This window comes from Aythya ferina, assembly GCF_964211825.1.
Source record: "Aythya ferina genome assembly, chromosome: 11".
NCBI classification, from domain to species: Eukaryota; Metazoa; Chordata; class Aves; order Anseriformes; family Anatidae; genus Aythya; species Aythya ferina.
Window position 1 is genome coordinate 18,278,591 of NC_140307.1, and position 19,115 is coordinate 18,297,705.

The 19,115-nt window shown below is 39.5% G+C and overlaps 1 protein-coding gene across 10 annotated transcripts in view; it reads left to right on the forward strand.

Annotated features, from left to right (window-relative positions):
- Positions 1-19,115, forward strand: part of ZNF280D (zinc finger protein 280D) — a 75,733-nt gene that overhangs the window by 23,880 nt on the left and 32,738 nt on the right. For 2 of the 10 annotated variants that reach the window (XR_014696826.1, XR_014696827.1), the window contains exons 1-5: positions 42-247; positions 5,735-5,880; positions 9,725-9,790; positions 9,906-10,276; positions 15,770-15,887. Coding sequence is in view for 8 of the 10 variants with exons in the window: in XM_084532362.1 (XP_084388488.1) it covers positions 1,053-1,057; positions 5,735-5,880; positions 9,725-9,790; positions 9,906-10,276; positions 15,770-15,887 (706 nt within the window). In the remaining 2 variants the exon portion in view is untranslated. Of the gene's footprint in view, positions 1-41; positions 248-655; positions 1,058-5,734; positions 5,881-6,516; positions 6,602-9,724; positions 9,812-9,905; positions 10,277-15,769; positions 15,888-19,115 lie in introns of those variants that run through there. The other 8 variants (XM_084532363.1, XM_084532358.1, XM_084532360.1 and 5 more) reach the window with 8 other exon arrangements.

Here is a 19,115-nt window from a genome sequence, read left to right on the forward strand (position 1 = left end):
GGCGCTGCCCCGCGCCCTACCCGGCAGGCCCCGCGCCGGGCGCCCCCCGCCTCCTTCCCCCGGTGGCGGCGGCGCTGAGGTGGGGCGCCGCGCTCCGGCGATGTGAGGCGCGGAGCCGCTGCCAGCGCGGCTGCCTCCATCCCTCCCTCCCTCCCTCCCAGCCCCCTCCTTTCCTTTCCCTTCCCTTCCCGTCCCTTCCATCCCCGCCCCGCCAGCCCGGGAGCGGCCCCTCTGGAGGCGCAGCACGGTAAGCCGAAGCCGGCCCGCTCCCTGCCCGCCCGCCGTGCCCCTCAGCCCCCGGGGGCGGCCCCGGCGCCGCTCCGCTGCGGGCCGCGGGGGGCGGGGGGCTCGCCGCCTGCCGGGCCGGGCCGGCGCCATCTTAGGTCGCAGCGCGGCCTCGCGGCCCCCTCGCGGTGCTCGGAGCGCGGGGGCCGGGCCGCGACGGCTTCTCCCGGCCGGGTGCCGGGGGTCTGCCCGCGGGGGCGTCGCGGGGAGGCCTCGCTCCGCCCGCACGGGGCCCCCGGGCTGGGCGGCGGGCGCCGGGCCTCCTCCTCCTCCTCCTTCCTGCCGGCTGCGGCCCGCAGGCCTGGGCCCGGCCCTGAGGCGGCTCCCGGGCGGAGCGGAGCGGCCGCCGCTCGGCTGCCCTCGGGCCTCGGCGCCCTCCCGGGCTCCCTCCCGCCGCCTCGCAGCCGGCCCGGCTCGGGGGTGGGAACTGGGGGCTTGGCTGCCGAGGCAGCGGTGCCCTTCCCTAGGCGGAGCTTACGGCAGCTCCCGGCACGCAGGGCAGCGTTGGCTCCTTGGGTTTTGCTCTGTTCTAAACCCCCCCCTTTTTTTTTTTTTCTTTATTTTCTGAGGGGAGTTGGTTTGCGCTTCGGCTTTTTAAAACTTTCCAGGTTCGGCTTCCACTTCGTCCTTGTTTCTTCGCTGCTGAAACAAACGCAGCGCCCATTGGAAATGCCATTGCTCGCCGGCCTTGCCAAGCTGCAGCTCACACCGAGCACAGTCACAGGCCGGGGGGAGGCTGGCGGAAAAACGCCCTGTAGGTGCCCACCATGAGGTCTGTGTTTTAAACAACACGACTTTCCCGTTAGAACTGGAGATGCAAAGGACTGATGGGTGAATAATTCCCTGATAGTTGTCAGGAGGAGGTGACAAGCAAGGCTAGTCTGGAAACTTTCTGGCTAATGTAAACACCCTCACTCTTGAAGTATACCACCAACTTCACACCAGTGGTTCGGTTTCAGTTACTTTAAGAGCCAGTCCAAAGTATCAACCATTGGAAACGTTGAGTGTTGACCTTAAGTGTGGAACAAGTGAACTGCATCTGAAGAAGTAAATGGGTTTTCAGTAACTTTAAAGCTCACCGCAGCTGTATTTGCCATGATTTTCCATAGCATTGATCTGAGTGTCTGTAAGGTGCACTTGGACAGATCGCTTTCTGCTGATTTTGCTTCGGCTGTCACAGTCTTGTTACATTTAGTAATGTTTGTATCACTTCTCTTGTTTCCCTGTAAATAAGCAATTGCAAATCCCAATAGTAAAAAGCAGGATATAAATATAACTGGCTTCAGTAAAACTACGCATGTTTAAATGTAACTAACATGATAAATAAAGATGTCCAACTTTCAAAATACTTATTTAAAAATACTTATTTTATCAGGAGCCTGATTTGTGCAATGAGTTGATGATTTTTTTTTTGTTTTTCTGTCAGATTTTTAGTTCGTTGCTTGCCTGCTAACTGTCTTCTGTGAGCTTTTGCAGGATGTTCATTATCCGCGCTAGCCTAATAAACTTCTATCACTAGCCTTAGTTTTTGCTGGACAGATGCATACAGGTGTCAACCACTAGGTCATGAAAATAGGAAGCCTTTTCATTTTAACTGCTGTTGCTTTTTTAAGCAATCCTTTGATATTATTCTAACAACACTTTAAAAACGTTTTAAAGAATTTGTTCACAGTTTTCATAGAATCACAAAATAGCCCAAGCTGGAAGGGATCAAGTCCAATTCCTGAGTCCACACAGAACCATCCCAAAATCAGACCATGTGTCTGAGAGCATTGCCCAAACTTTTCTTGAGCTCCTACAGGCTTGGTGCCATGACCACTGCTCTGGGGAGCCTGTCCCAGTGCTTGGCCACCCACTCAATAAAGAGCCTTTTCCTAACACCCAGCCTGACCCTGCACTGCAGGGAGACGCTTTGTGACACTTTTTAGATTAAAATACTGTTTTAAACAGTTTATTTGATTATTTATGTAGCGTTCCATTGGAGTTTTGGACCTGCCTCAGATCTGTGGACTACTTCTGAGTAGATATGTGTGTAAATGTGTATTTGTGTTTATATGCATTAAAAAGAAATAGCGTAAATAAAGGTTATTGCCAGTGGATTTACCTTTGTTACAATGGAGTCTGCACCTCCGCTGGAAAATATTTGTGGAGAGTGGGGGAAGAAAAGAAGTCACTGTTGTTGCTGGCTTTTAGAGCAACTGCTAGAAGGATTCCTGGCATGCAGGTTCTGCCTTAATCAAGTTTAAAAAGATGAAAACTTGGAAGCTGATTGTACTCTAAAGATGGATGGAGATGTTGTCAATGATGACAATTTGAGCAGTTCCTGCATGCCTCCTGTAATCAAACCTTTTCCCCTTACTGCAGTTGTAATTCTGTAGGCCACTAATTTTTTTGACCTCTCAGTCATGCTGGTTCCACTGCTCACAGGCCAGGTTATTTTTAATCTGCATAGGTTCATGTCCTAGTCCTATGAGAAGCTGTGCTATCATGACTGAAGGAGGAGTATAGGAACAAGGCAGGAACTCATTAGGCTCAGTAAAAGCATTGCCTTAAATTCCTGTTGTTGGAATAATAATAGTAGTAAAAGATCTGAAATAACTTGATATTCGCCTTTAAAAAGCTGTCCTACTTTTTAAGTCACCTTTTGAGAAAACCATTTTTATTCATAAAATGGAATTGTTCATAAGAAGCGCTGCTAGGTGGTGTCACCTAAATGTCCGTGCTTATGTTACTAAATTTATTTGGATTAAAAAAAAAAATCAGCTGCATTCTGCTGTAACTGAAATTATCACGCATCTTGTTAAAACTGTGCTAATATGTAGATTGTTTGTGCCTATTCTATTTTCTGTGTAATTTGTATGTGTTCTAACCTTCTCTAGTACATCTTGTATCCGATTACTTTTTTGAGGTCAAATAAAATCAGGTTTCTTAAATAAAAATACCCCCTACACAGTTCGTATCCATGTTAGCAGTTCCACGAGCCAAGTGTCTGAAAATGATCTTTCATTTTGCCTTGAAGTCTCCCAACCATTGTCTCCCTGTAAGTAAAACAAAGGCCTTCTGTGAAGGAAGAGATTGGGCCTCGACCTTCTGAGACCTGGCACGTGGCCTTTCTTACCTGTGTGAAGTGGACATTGGCTCCATGCTCTTCCTCTTGTCCTGTGACAAGAACCTAGTCTAGTGTCCTGTTCTCTTCTTTTCTAGCACTTTGTTTAACTTCGGCATCCTGATCTGATGAAGGAAGCGAGTAGTGTAGCTCTGCAACTTGGTGTTATCCTCAAGACATGGCACACAGCCGTCCCACTCCCCTCTCACGCGCTTCACTGCAAGCAGGTGCAGGATTGTAGTGGCATAAAGACTACACGGACACCAGGGCTCTTTTAGGATCAGTAACTGCTGCTACTTTATTGATGCCATAACTTCGTTATCCGTGTTGCATCCCCGTCTTGAGGACAGGCTCCCTTCTTACACTATTCGCCCCACAGCAGTACTTTTCCACCATTCATTGGTCAACAGCTTTGCCCAGCAACTTCCGTGCCATAATGGCTGGAGAACAAGCAACCTGAGACGGCAGGGAGTCTCCTGAATCACCCTTCTTTTTTCCCTCTAAACTCTGAATTCCTTGATGGCCTCATTAATAAGAGTTCAATTATATCGCCAGCCATGGGGATTGCAGACACCCATGGCCACATTCCCACAGATTGTGACTGCTCCCCAGTGATTTTTGATAGCAGCTCATTGCTCCTATCCTGAAGTTGTTGACTCTTATTAGACAGTTTCTCACTCTCTGTGCTGAAGACTTCCATTTTAAACACTGTTGAGAGATTATGAGTATTCTTAACGTTGCATAGTTATACTTTGAAAAAAGAAACTTAACCCAACGTGTAATATATATGTTGCGCTTGATACACTTTTGGAAAAGAGAAGATCATGGGAAATTGCACAGAAAACTGTTGACTGAATGCCCTTGATGTGTTAAAGAGGAATCGTTTGGCTTAAGAAGTAGTAGTTTATGAATATAGCCTTGATTTTGTCACCTTGTATATATACAAGTATATATATATAGTCTTTTTTTTTTTTGGTAGTTATTAATGACATTATAATACATAAGCTTTGTTTCTAAAAGATCTGAGCTTGATTTAGTGTAGACAGTTGATAAGTAGAAAAACAGAATCAAGATTTTAGAGATGAAGTTGAATTTTGACACTAAGAGGTTTGGTGTTAGGGCTGTAGGAATTCAAGGAAAACCAAAGTCAGGGTTTGTGATACGTTTCTGAAATCAACTGTACAAATAGCTCTTGCCTTCAAGAATTCGTAGCTGCCTCTGGGCAAAAATCTGCATGCAACTGTAGAAAACAGCAAGGCTTTTGAGTGTGTGGAGACTATAGCATCCATTAAAGGATACAAAAAAAAATAGTCCCAGCACACTTCCTTAAAGTCTTTAATTATATTAATATTGCTATTTTACTACTAATAATAGGGAAAAGTTGTTCTCGTCAATATATATATGTAGTAATGGTAAAAACAGTTTGTTACTTACGGTGTGAACAGGTCAGTTCAACTGCATGTTGCTGCGGAAAGGCAATATGCATTTTGTCCTTCCTTGCATTGCTATTAGAGCTACGGCCGTGACATCACACCAGGTGTAGGGAGTTACAGTGTCAGGCAACTGTCACTGTGTAATAGAATGATTTTCAAAGTCCAGCTTCCTTAGCTAGTTTGCTTTGTAAAGTAAATATTCCATAAGCATAAGGGAAGTATTAGTAATGGTTATGTGGCTGGGGCCTGATACAAGACAAGAAATACTCTTGTATTGATTGTGGTCTTCATGAAAGAAGTTCCTTGAGTTCTGTTCTCCAGTTTTTGTCAAAGCAGTCCAGTGATGAATAGAATTTCATGTACGTAACAAAACTATTAATTAATTTCAATCAAATTCTCTCTTAGCTTGAGGTACTGTTGGCATCATCGAGCAAAACTGAGACATCAAAGTCTGTGAAGCTCCAAGTCTTAGGAAGAGCAAATACAATTTTACTGGCATTCTGATACTGGTTATTGCTGAAGCCATCACTTGGTTTTATGAAAATACTGGTCTTATTGTAATTTATTTTACATATGTATATTACACTCCAAATAACCTATGTTCTTATTTCCTGTATTGTTAAGAAATGCTTTTAAGATTATCTAACAGGGGTTGTGAAAAGAAAGAGGAAAGCTTTGTTAGATGTCACGGCTTATTTAAAGGCAAACAGAACCATTTGTGATTGGTAGCTCTGATGTTGATCTCTGAAGATCTACATGTATTCTAGATCAGGTCATGTTGAACCGGTATTGAACGTGGTGGGGGGAGACCATAATCTGGGAATTATTGTCAAGTGCAGTCATTTCTGTTCACAGTAAAGCATTTGTCTCACAAAAGTACTGAATATTTGTTGTTGTTTTTTCTGTCTAGTCTCGAGATGGCAGAATTGTTTATGGAATGTGAAGAAGAGGAGCTAGAACCATGGCAGAAGAGAGTGAAAGAAGTGGAAGAGGATGATGATGATGATGAGCCAATCTTTGTTGGAGAAATCTCAAGCTCAAAGCCACCTAGTACATGTAAGATAACATTTTCCATAATTTAAAGAGGTATTTTAAGGTGTAAAACTTCCAACTTATATTGAAAATTGAGATTTTTAAAATCAGCGAGATTTAAGAAATCCTACATCTTAAAGCTGTTCTTTAGTTTGCTGTCTTACACTGAAAACTGGAATTTTTAGGGAATTCTGTCCTAACATCCAGGTAATGTACAGCTGTCTCTACCTGTAACCTTAAATCTCTCAAGGCAAAACAAGAACATTTGAAGGTTTTAGCACTGACAATATAGTTACAGTCCAGTACAGACAATGCTGAAACCGTGCAACAGCTCTTAATATAGTCAATATTTAAGTAGATACTTGGAAGTGTCTCTGCTAAAGTAACATGCATGAATTCAAGTCTTCATGTGGCAGTCCCTCTTCCACCCCCTGCTCCTCCCCTGCTCATTTCATGTGTTGATAGAATGTGTGGACATCATTTTGATAAAACGATGGTAACTGTCCAAGTGTGTATAATAAAGGCACAAACAGGAACATCATTTAATCTGAAAATAGCACAAGCCTGTCTGCTAAGTAAGAGATTTCTATTAATAAATTCATTACCTCCTTATGAAATCTGAGTTTTTTCATCAAGTTCTGTAGTTCTCTCTGATTACAGGTAGTGCAGGGAATGAGGTTAGGTGGTTGTGATGACAGCAGATGTATCAGAATTCCATGTTTTTCCTGTGCTTGGGCTTTGGCAGGTAAGTGAAGGAGAACATAATTTTTGTTATTAAAATTAATTTCAGTAATGGAAGTTTTGGATCTCTGTGTTTGGCCATCATGTAGTCAAACGTTAGGAGGTTTTACCTAAGTATTCTCTAGTCGTCAAATACAGAAGACAGCCTGGTAAGGAGGTTCACAGCTGCATGGTTTTGTCTTGTCTCTGCTATGCTTGTATCTGAGATTTTCATAGTCATTTTCTGAACGTTTGTTGTTTGCAGTAAAGAATTTCAAGGCAAAATGTTAAACTAGGCTCTTTGCCACACTCTGCTGCATGGACTTTGGAGCTATTCTTAGCTGTTCAGTCATTTTCATTTATAGTACCTTCATCTTGCATCTGAGCTCTGTTTTATTTTGTTACTCGCTGGGATAGTAAGTCTACTTTAATACTTCTTTCACTAGCTTAAAATTGTGGAAAATAACATCTTAAGTATTTGAGAAGCATTAAAGTTGATGTTAAAGCTCTCTCACCTAAAAATAGTTCTCAATGGTTAATGTTTTTGAATACTTGAAAAATAGTCTACATCCTCTTTAACCTTTGGAAGAATGCTTGAAATTTGGTTTAAGAAGTTTTCTGAAGTTACTAATTTCTAAAAAGATTAAAAAAAAAATACCCTAACTGTTTTTTAGGAGGCCTAAAGACCTCTGGATTCTTGTTGGCCATTAGCAGTAGATCATGAAAGTGAACTATTAAAGTGCAAGACATTGGAGCAATAAATATACAAAGGTTCACTGCAGTCAGTAGAAAGGTTATTTCCCAGTCAGAAGGATAGAAATACGTGTTTGAAGTGAGAACTATGTTTGTGATATAATTCAGCAGCTTCAAGAACTTTGGTAAAAGATACAGACTTGCAATGTATGCCTCTAATTCTGCTGCCCATACTCAGTCCTGACACACATAAAAGCACTTATGATATAACTTGTTACTTTCTCTTTTCCTTCCCTTTCCCCAACTTTTCTCTTTGTAATCTCCTACTTGACTATCAAAAACAGCTATGGAAGAATGACCTCAGTTCTTCTCTGGCTTGTAAGTAGTACGTCCTGGCAGTAGTCAGGCTCCAGTCTGCAGAATCGTTGTTCGTGATAGGCAAGCCACAATGAACTCAGCTTTGCTTACTGCTACTGTTTAGTTTTTGCTTGAGAAAATCCCTGTCTGATCAGATGACAAATGGAGATGTGCATATTGCTCTTAATTTTTCTGAAAGGTATGTTTTCTGCAATACATAGCAATCTTTTTAACCTTCTTCTGACAATGCAATTATCGATTTCTATAGACTGATGTTGAAATTGGGAAGGAAATAGGTAAGGGCCCCAGCCTTGACATGCTGGCCCAGTGTTACGTATGGCAAAGTGTCTCTTCTGCCATGCTGGAGGATTAGTTAGAGTGGGAGGAAAAGTAACTCTCACTTTGCTTGCTTTACTGTTTCCTGCAACTGCTTATTTCTCCTACAGTTACCGCTCATTTTTTCTTGCTTACTTTGTCATACACATAAACTTGTAATTTGTTGCTACTTTAAAATGTTATTCTCCATGTTACCTTGTTATTGTTCAGTACTGTTTTACCCAAACTGGAAAAATAATACTTTGAAGGGGGAGGGGAAACAGCATGTCAAGTCTATGAAGAATCAGTTGTCATGTGAATCTAGTTTATTTCAAAACACTGGTTTTCTGAAATGTTTTTATGAATAGTAAACTCTACCTTTATATTTTAGGATTTGAATTGTCTGTGTATCAGACTGCCTGGAGCTGAATATCTTTTGTGAACCATAACTTTTAAGTTTTTAGGGTAGCTGTTTTTTTGTTTGCTTGTCTGTTTTTGATTTGTTCTTTTGTTGCGTTGTGTTTTTTATAGGGGGGAGGGGGAGGTAGACAAAGGTTTTTGTTTTGGCTCTGGAATTAAAATGTGGGGTATAGATTTGTTAATAAACACAAAAATATACATATTTGGGTAAATCCTGAGTTAAGTTAATCCTTGCTCATAGACTGCGTCATTTGAAGTAAAAATAGTATTATTGCAGAAGTAAATTTCTCCTATCTTAAAAAATGCAAACTTGTTAGAATCTGTCGCTTGCAGCTGCTTTTTCATTAGTATGATCTAAATGCAGGTGACAGGTTGAGAGCTGTGATCTGAGCTCTGCTGCTGTTAGATTTATTTATCAACCTGGGGACTGAATACTCATGAGCTGTTGTCTGTGGAAGCAGCCTTGAGGTTATTAAGCACAATTTCCAGAAGTTTTAATACCTCGTTTGAGATCCTGATGTAATTTGACCCCGGTTTGAGAAGGTATTTTCAATCTTACTGATTTGGAACATTTACCTAATTTCATATGCATATTTTCACATGTCAGAGCAAGAAACTTGGCAGTAGCATTAAATGCATTGAGAATCTGGTGGTAGAAGAATATTTTAATTTGATCAATATTGCTGTAATATTCTGGCAAATACATTGTAATCATAGAAAAAGATGTAGATGGTTGGGGAATATTGCTGATACCAGTTAGGGAGTAAGCATTAGATCTAAGAAATTCCACTTCTTTCCAACAAGTTAGAACTCTGGTCATAGACTGCTGTGTGGGATATGTAAGAAAATCAATCTGATTGTAATACACTTCCAATATGGCTCCTGTAATTGCTGCTCTCTTCATTTCCTTTGGCACTGGGAACTTGAGATTGGTAATTGTTTAGTAACTGGTTTAAAGAAAATGATTCCTTTTCTGCGGAGCAGTCGTAGAGTTGGGGAACTTCTTTTCTATGTATGCAACAAACATTAATGAATAAATGCATTTCTTAAAATCAGCAGAGCTAAATCTTTGTGAAGTGTTCTTATTTTGCTTACACTCTTACTTCTGTCTTAATCTCCAAGAAAATAAAACCTGAGATTCTTAAGTGAGCTAGCCAAACTAAGAAAAGCAGAGTAGAAGAGCATGTCTTAACTGGTACAAATGACATTGTGTGTTGTAAGGTTATTTGTTTTAGAAGTAATATTCTAATTCATAAGGCAGATCCTAATTGGCTTAATTAGTGGACATGAATGCTGCTTTTAATTTGCAAAGAGCTTAAGCTATTAATTTAACTGCAATTAAGATAAATGTAACTTTTGACAGATATATTGAACAGAGTCAACTTCGGCTCATCACGAAGGGGGATACAGAATGGTGCACCCAGTAGAGGTACTATATTGTCCTAATATGGTAATTAAAAAACAAACACACTCGAAACCACAAAACTTATGAAATGTCTGACCACGAAATTATATAAAGATAACTTTGGAATCCTTTGCAACAGGTACTGTTACTACATTCAAGCCTGAAAGTCACCATTATCCGACATCTGCCTCCAGCCCCAGTGCCATGCCTGTCTCATCAGTCTTTCAGTCTGTATCCAGACCTACGACTAGCTCTGTAGCAGTCCAGCCATTGTCTAGACCAGTGAATGTTTCAGGAACTTCACAGACACTGCAGAGACCAGTTGCTGGATGTTTATCAACACAGCAGATGCCCCGGCCAAGTTCTGGAATATCACAGCCTGTTAGCAGACCTGTAACCATTCCAGTGACAACACAGCCAGTATCAAGAAATATCACAGTTCCTGTAGTGGCTCAACCTGTATCCAGGCCAGTGACTACTGTAACAACACAGCCTGTAATACTCAATCAGGTAAATTTTTATTCCCTTAAACTGTAAAATACTTAGTTTGCTTTTGAATAAATTAATGTGGAACATATGAACTCACTTAGTAGGGTTATTTGAAGACCTGCACTAAATTATTGACTATCATTATTACGTACATTGTAAGGATTCATTGACCATAACCTTGCTCTGCTTAATTATAATATATATTTAAAATACTGATTTAAAAACTCTTACTATGTTTAAAATGTGTTGCAGGGCTCAAGGATGGTAGCTTTACCTAGTAACAGCAGAATTAAATGAAAAATCTTAAGCATAGATTGATGTGGTTTAGGTAATTTGTTTAGCTTATATGGAGAAATGATGCAAAATCCCATTCTGTAAGTTTTACAGAGATGCATTCTTTTCTTAGAGACGGATCCTTCATATTGGTGAATTAATTTCATTTTGCAGTGACTTGCATTTGGTGTTTAGCTTTTCCCATGTGATTTTTACAATGGCTCTCTTGGGGTATGGCTGCTTGAGAGAATGCTGTTGTGGTAGCTTCTTGGTTCACTTGGCAGCTGTAGTGAAACTGTGGTATGAGAACGGGGGTGAAAGCAGCCATAAGCTGTAGGGTGAGTAGCTGGAAGGCTCTAACAAGGTACTTGCTTTTTCTTAAAAGCCCAAGGGAATTAGGTACACAAGTCATATATTGTAGATCTTCAGGGAGAGCCAGGGAACCTCAGGATTCCCTCAGAACTTGAGGGAGTCAAGTTAGATGCTGGCTTTTTTGCCTTACCTGTTGGATGCTTGTGAGAGAGTGAAGATCGACATTCTATGTTTGTGTGAGGTAAACTATGGTGTGAAAAGGCAATGTCTAGGCAATGTGACTACTATATAACTGCTACTGTCAGGCTAAAATGAAGTGGGCACCATCTCCACAATCCATGCAAATTTCCAGACCTGCAGTTGTCCTAGCTGCCAGTCTTTAAGTATAAATGAAAATCTTTCAGTCTTCATGTATTCTGCTTTTACTGAACAAGGAAATCAGTATGAATAAGACTGGTAGAACATGAGAATTAGATACTCTTCTTATGATTTGTGGCTAAATCATCGGTGGTGCTGGATTTTCAGAAAAACTACAATGGAATTGTTGCCTTCATAGCCGGATCTCTGGCAGATTTGTTAGGAAGGAACTCGTACTTTCCAATGTTGAGTCTTCAGGAGTTGATTGACAATTTGCAAAGAGAACTTTTTGGGCACGTCTAGTGAAACATGTTAATTAAATTAGTCTGTCGTGGCATGTATGAAGGCCTAAAACAGTGATATAATTAGAAGGCCAGATGTCAGTAGGACATGTAGGTTGGCTCTAAAGTCCTCTTAAATTTGTCTTTATAAAGCAGCCTGAGTTAATACAGAAAAGTCTGCTATTTCACTTAATGTATACACATATTCCAAGTCTGTGAGTTTTATCAAGGTTTACTCATGATGTAGTATGCTTTTTCAAATCCTTCAAAAGGATGTTAGGATGTCTTGCAGAATCTCTGTTGCATGAGACAGCTTCCTCCCATACTTCTCTCACATATAAATTCTGTGTTTCTGTTCTAATAGATAAAGCTGCTAGTGGCCTCTAAAATGGTTTTATTAGGAAACCTTTGAGTAAGCAGACCTAGGAAAGCTGAGCTGCAAAACGTATATGTAAGTGGGATGTAACTCACATGATGGTAATGTCTTCTGAAGGTTAAAGATGGTATACACACAGCACTTCTTTTTGTTGAAAGTTCTTTCTCATTTATCAAGTTTGCTTGCAACAGGAATGTCAAAGTTGACTTCGACAATTTCTTTTACTTTGCCAAAACCTGCAGGTTGTTCTTGTTACTGGTAGAGAGAGATACACCTATGTAAAGCAGTCGCAGCTAGAAATGCGGCTTTCAAGGTGCTTGATGTAGGAAAGGGTCTCTAACTATGTATTAGGCTGTTCTGTCTTTATTCCAAGTTAGATCAATGTGCTTTACAAAGCAGAGCATCCTTTTGTGGGATGCCCAGTGCATATATGTTCTGTGGTCTCTTAAAACTTACACAATTGAGACCGTCTCATATTGTATGGTTTCTTTTCAGTGTTGGCATTTTGATCATGGCTTTCACAAGCTCTTTAATTTTTTAGGTGTTCTTAAGATGTTATTCTTGAGTACTGTTAGGAAGACTGTTCTGATGGTGGTTTTCTTCCTTGCTTAGAACATACTGAAGGTGACTCTTCCATCTCTTCAACTTAACTCTTCCAGATTCAGATTAGTATTTCCACTTTCAGCCTTATTTAGGATAGTTTGCTTCCTTATCCTTGTACTGTTCAGCCACTTGATTAAACCATACTTTGGGGGCGGGGAGGGAGAAGGCTTGATTGTTGTGCTTTTATTTTTAATGAGGTACTGTAGTTCAGGTTCTTGGGCATTGTTATGTGTTTTTTAATATCACTCCTGACACAACTGTCATCTGCTCTTCTTAGTGTCATATGTATGCTCCTTTTATTTTGGTTCATGTCCTTGGCTAGAATTGTCTTCATTTAACGGCTCCTTAAGCTTTGGGTATTTTTTTTCCCCGTTATCTAGTCTTCCTTCTCTGGGGACCACTGCTTTATATTAATGTTTTTCTACCTTGGGCTTTATATGACACTTTCATTCACACGTTTTCTGTTTCTTCCCAACCTGATTCTTCTGTTTTGTGTTCTTGTTACTGCACTATTTTAAATCAGTTCCAGAAATTCTGAATTGAATTTGGCTTTGGTGGTACTGTCTACACCAGTCCTAACTAATTCAGAGCTACTGCTGTTGTATGATACCGTAAGGTTATCTTCTTCTTTAAGGCTCATTCATTCTCAGCGATGAGGATTTTCTATGACTCAGCATTCAGAATGCCTTCCAGTAAGCCCTAGCCACTTCTGTCCATCTTTCCCGTAATGGCTAGGCACATTCCTCAGCCTGAGTGTGATTCAGGTTTCAGTTCTTCCTAGTTAAATTTTGAAAGAGCAAAGGTCCAGTACCATGCATCATTCCAGTTCTATGTGGATTTGGTTACAGATTGGCGTGTCGGTTTCTACAGTTAGGAAACCCAGCATGCACATGGAGTCTAAAATTGTTACTAGTCTTCTGAAAAACAGAGTGACAATGTTGTTTTTTTTTCTTTACTTGAGCCCTCAGAACTTCGTTTATAATGTTGTTGGATTTAGACTTTCTACATGTGAGAGCACCTGTATGTGTTAATTTAGTTAATATGTTAATTTAGTTAATTTTGGTTGATTTTTTTTCATTGACATGGTAAAGCTGCTCTACTTAATTATTTAAAATGTTTTTGCTTTCTAAAGCATGATATTTTTTTTTATTTTATTGTATGTAAAACAACAGAACCAAATTATGTGAAAAGAATAGTTTTAAACAGAAGGGGACATGGAGAAAAAAAAGAGACTGAATTTCCAGGCTTTTACTTTCTTGCTCACCAGACGAGTTTAGTATATACTAGGGAGGTGTACACATGCCATCGAAATACCTAGTGTATTGAAGAAAGCTGAAATGGTATCAGCACTTAAAAACAAACCGCAAAGTAGTAAGAGTGGCAGATTTTGTGTATATGTATTGTATTGGTCATATTTAAAGTGGTGGTGTGCAAAGTCCTCCACCCCAGGAGCCTGCAACAGGCTTACCACCTGAGCATTAGTTGCTTCAGAACTGGGGTTTGCAGGTTAAGGGCTTCACTTGTAATTTCACTGGCTAGTCTGAAGCCATCGTGGATACAGTAAAACCTGCTCTGGTAGGACTCCTGCTCATAGTTTTTACTTGTAACAAATACGGCAAAGAAATTTAGTAGTCAATGTTTTTAGCATTATCATGATTTCAACAGCTACACCTTTGCTTAACTTACTTAGATTGAATTCGATCGCTCCGGAAGAACGGCTCTGTGTTTTCATTAGGGCCCTGCAGGGTCTTTGTTTCAGAGCTCTACAACAAAAACAGGGTGGGAAGAAAAAGCTCTTGCTTTGTTCCAATCTTTTCTAGTACTTAAGAGTCCTAAAACAAATTATCATACCTGTCTGTGTATTTGTGCACTGCCTTTAGACTTGTTACCATCAAGTTTAGTCAAAATGGCGGTAGTTAAAAAGGTTACAGCTTCTACCAGGGTGTTTCTACAATTGTGCTGACTTAGTGGAGTGGGAAGCATATTAAGAGACTTAACTTTACAGCAAAAAGCATTGTGGCCTTTGTCTCATGGATACATTGATGACAAAGTGTGTGTATGAGTGTTAGGTGATCATGTTTCAAGAAAGTGGGGCTAATTCTGTCTAGTCTTCTGTTTCACAGTACAGCTTGACAAAGTTAATGTAAGTAATTGCACTATTTCAGAGTAGAAAGATGAAGTGCCAACATTTTGCCATTTATACCTCAACATGGAGATTTAATGCAATTCTACCATAAGGTTTTTCTTAACTGATTATTGCTATTGCTGAAAATATTTTGTGTTCCAAATTGGTTTAGTTAGTATGAACAGAGATGTGAGCAATATTAATGATCTTGGCAAGTGTGTTTTTCACCTACCACAGCCTCTAAATTTGAATGTTAATAAGAACTAAATTTGATGTTTCCTTCACTCTAAACGTTACCTGTTAGGTGATCAATGAAAGTGTTTAGGTATAAGTTTTCTGTGTTGCGGCTGAGAAATGTAGACTCTGTTTCATTTTTTAGGTTATGGTAGTACCAAAGGGCAAACCTTTTAAGTTGAAGGGTAAAAGTATACCTGTATTTGGAGATGCTCAAAAGCATCAAGGTGCTGAGAAACACAAACCAACTTTTAGGTTAGCTGTGCTTTGAAAAGGGAGTTAAACTGTATTATTTCAAGAAATCTCTTATAAATTATCCTACATAAAAGAAAAAAAAAATATCCCTTAGTGATACCATAAGTTTGAGTGCCATTCACAGTCACCATGTTGTAGATACTTCCTTACTTTCATTAAAGCTTGATCACTTCATAGAATTTGACTGGTGTAATCTCATCTTTAAGAGGCTTCTGCTCGCAGCAAGTTTGTGCTACTTTCAGTTCTGTTTTCTGTTCTTTTAAAATGCAGGTAGTAGCTGTTACACAAGAGTAACAGGCAAATGTCTAAGCTTGTATTGAAGGAAGAAAGCTCTACAGTTGTCAGAACAATTCAAGTGTAATTTGCAACATCATCAGACTTTTGAACAAAAGTAATTGCAATTAGCAATTCACATAGTCCAAGTAATATTTCATAAAATGGGCTTTCTTGGGTCATATGGTTGTTTTTTTTTTTTTGGATATACAGCTATGACTAAATTAACCACTGATAAGAGTTGCAAACTTCTTAAAATGTCAAAAGAAACTATTTGGGGGAGATTGTAATGAACTTGGTTTAGAGATGAGTACTTATGAGTACTTGTAAGCCGTCGTATGTTTTTAAGATAAACCCTTTGAAGCCTGCAAGTAAAAAAATGTTAAACCTCAAATTTCTTTTCCCTCTTGAAAATATCTTATTAGGATTATATTATGGATTCTCCACCAGCTGCACCAGATAATACATCTGGTATACTGTTTGGTGTGAGAGAGAACTCGGGAGTTCCACAGTACCAGACTGGGCCATCAGTGAATGTAACAGGTGGGTATAACTGTAGTAGTTGATAAGAGAAAGAAACAGCGTAATGTCATTTAACTGTAGTGCAGACCTTTGGGTTATAATTTTAAATAGGATTTTTAGAATATAGTATAGCTACTTTTTTTTCTTCCCCCTGTACATAACACTATATAATGTTTGATGAATTAAACTTCAGAGCCTTGTGTTGTCAGACTTTGCTTTTCATTGCATTAGACTGACTGTAATATCAACTGATGTCTTGTAATGGTCATTTAGATGGAAAAAAAAAATATTGCCAGATACACTACAATTATTTTTGACAGTTAAAGGCTCATTTTCTGTATATCCAGCACTCTTCGACTAGCATGAATAGAAGCGGCTGTTAGCAAGAGAGGGGCTGTGGAACAGTGCCAGAAGAACTTCCTGAGTCTGCTGAGTGGATTCCCAATGATGATGGTCTTGGTTTCCTGACTGCTAAATATAGCAGTTGGAGTAAATGGGATCAAAAGGATCCTGTGCAAAAAGGAGGGGGAAGGAAAAGACTGCAGTTTGACAACTAATTTTTTTTTTCATCTAGCTAAACCATATTTCAACAGGAACTATTTAACCTATCTAAACACAACCAACCAACCAACCCCCTTTTTTCATAGCAGGTGGAATAGAATTGAAGCATGCAGTGTATTCAATCTTAAACAGGCTGTAACTTGAAACATTCCCTTTTTTTGTGAAGGATTGCACTTCTCTAGTAACTGAACAGAATCCTAGGATTCAGTCTGTAAGTTATAGATGACAAACACTTTCGATTCTTCCATAAGGTAACAGGCTATCTATAATGAATGGCTTAACCGGTCATACTAAAAGTAAAACAGAATGACTGGTAGCTTCTTCTGTTGCTTGGTATGATGATTTTGCATCTCTAGCTAAGGCATTCACTGCAGCTACTGATCAATGAAGGTAGTGTATTTCTTTGCATGTGTCTATTCTGTGATCTGATTCTTGTCTTAGTGGAATAAATAGCTTTTTGTAAAGCAAACGAGGCTTTTATTTATTGCAAATGGTTCAGTATTCAACCCTAGTTCTCCAAAGCCACAGGTATTTAATTTTATTTTTCTAATTCATGACACCTGCTTGCATATTTAACAATTACTTATATTAGGCTCTTATCAGGAAAAACGATGTACTCAAAGGCATCAAGGACTGTAATTCAAAGTAATATACCATACTTAGTCTGTATATTTCAGTAAGATACACAACAGAGAAAATAGATGAAAAGGTTTATTATTTCTGGTTCAAAGTTGTGTCTCTTTCATTCCTGTGTGACACAGGAGGCTAATGTAATACTTAACTTAATTTCCCAAGAAGTATCTGTGTGTTTTGTGGTTTGGCTGGCGTGGTAAGGTCACGTAAGGCTCTTACATTTGGTTTGATTGTATGTGCCGATGCCTACTTGCCTGTGTTGGCGTTGTGCTTCCTCTAATTCACGGGCAGCACTGCTGGCACAAAGCATTCTGGAATATGGTATTTCAAAGTGCAGCCTTAGTGGGAACCAGCCTGTGGTACTCTCTGCAGAGTAGTTTAACCTCTGCATGTGGAGTCACTGAAGAATACACAACTTTTAGCTCAACATAGCATAAATGTTTGTTTCTGAGGTGTGTGAACCAGGCAAATGAGGAATTGCTGACAGACACTAACCAACCTTTTTGCTAGGCTGCTAAACAGTGGTGAGAAGTTAAACTGTACTGATAGCTCGTACCTGGGTGTTGGATGGGCACTGGGGATGTATGTGAAACTATGCACTTGGAGAAACCAGAAAATGCCATAACCAACAGAAAAACTGTTCTGTGGTATTCAAGAGCTGTCTGAAGTGTATGCATCCATTCATATCACTAGGTTAATGAAAGTGTTGGTGAGGGACAGGTCTGAGAAGGCTTTTATGTCCCGATTCTGTGAATTTGATGTGATTTATCACATTACATAAACCACCTCTATTCAAGGTTACCATTTTTAATATATTTTACCGTATTGTGGCTTCTTTTTGCAGTAATTCTCGATATCATATACAGTGATGCTGTGTGTATGTTAATAGGCAACTGTTTCATAATAACTACAAAATAGTTACAGAAGTATTTACTAGTAGTGTGAAGTGAAGGTAATAGACTTCATAAGCAAACTGCAAAACCAAACAGCAACTGTGTGCTCTGGGCTCCAGTGCCTGGAGTCCCTGACAATTTCAGCTTGTGGTATGTTGGGTGGAGCATTGGACAAACTAGCCTGGGGCATCAGTGATCTGAGGAAATTTGGTGTCAATGCACCAGCCTAGAGAGGCAAGTTGAAAAGACAAATCAGTCAGAACAGGGACTGATTTGCATAGGCTAGATATTAAATAATATTTAAAATAGTTTTGTTTATTTTTCACAATATGCCTTGAAATATTTCTAATGAGCAAACAGTGGAATTCAAATGCAAATGTATGTATGTTCTCCTAGTGTTATCACTTTTCTGAAAGAGGAAATTTATTAGATCAGAGGTGTATAAACCAAGGTAAGAATCCTTACCTGTATGAATATAGAAAATGAACTTCAATTTTTTTGTGTGTCACAGATATGTCAAGCTTATTAAATTTCAAGTATTACCAATTTTGTTAACCTGTAAAGATTGTCTTTTTTATATATCAGGTTTTCCTTAGTAAAATTAAGTATTTTACTGAAGATTCTTATAAAATCAGACCTTCTGTCTTAACCCAGTCCCTTCTTACGCAACACAGATATGTAATTATATTTTATTAAATTTTGCCTGCTGTGGGTTGATGGCCTGGTGCTCGAATGGCCTCAGTGATGCAGAATTCAAAAGTTATACCAGTTGTATGAAAACTTTTTGTGATCAAGGATAAGTAAATGTAAAACAAACAACATCTAGGAAGTAGTGTCATCTAGCAGATGACCTGTTTATTTTGTGTATGCGTTGTCTTTGGGAAACAATGCACAGGCTGAGATATTTGAGCTTAGTATCTTCATTTATGTCAGGAAGAAGTGGTTATTATGGAAGGGTATGCTCAGAAGGAGAATACTAGGATCATTAGATGCATATATAACAAGTGAATTACGTTTTCCTGTACATGAGGCATAATGCGGTAAATGTCCAAATGCTCAAATGCCAGCATTCCCTGCTGAGATTCTTTGGATTGAACAGGGAGACTGTTTGCTAGCTGTAGATAGCTAATACAGGATAAACACGACTTGGAGGTGAACCAGT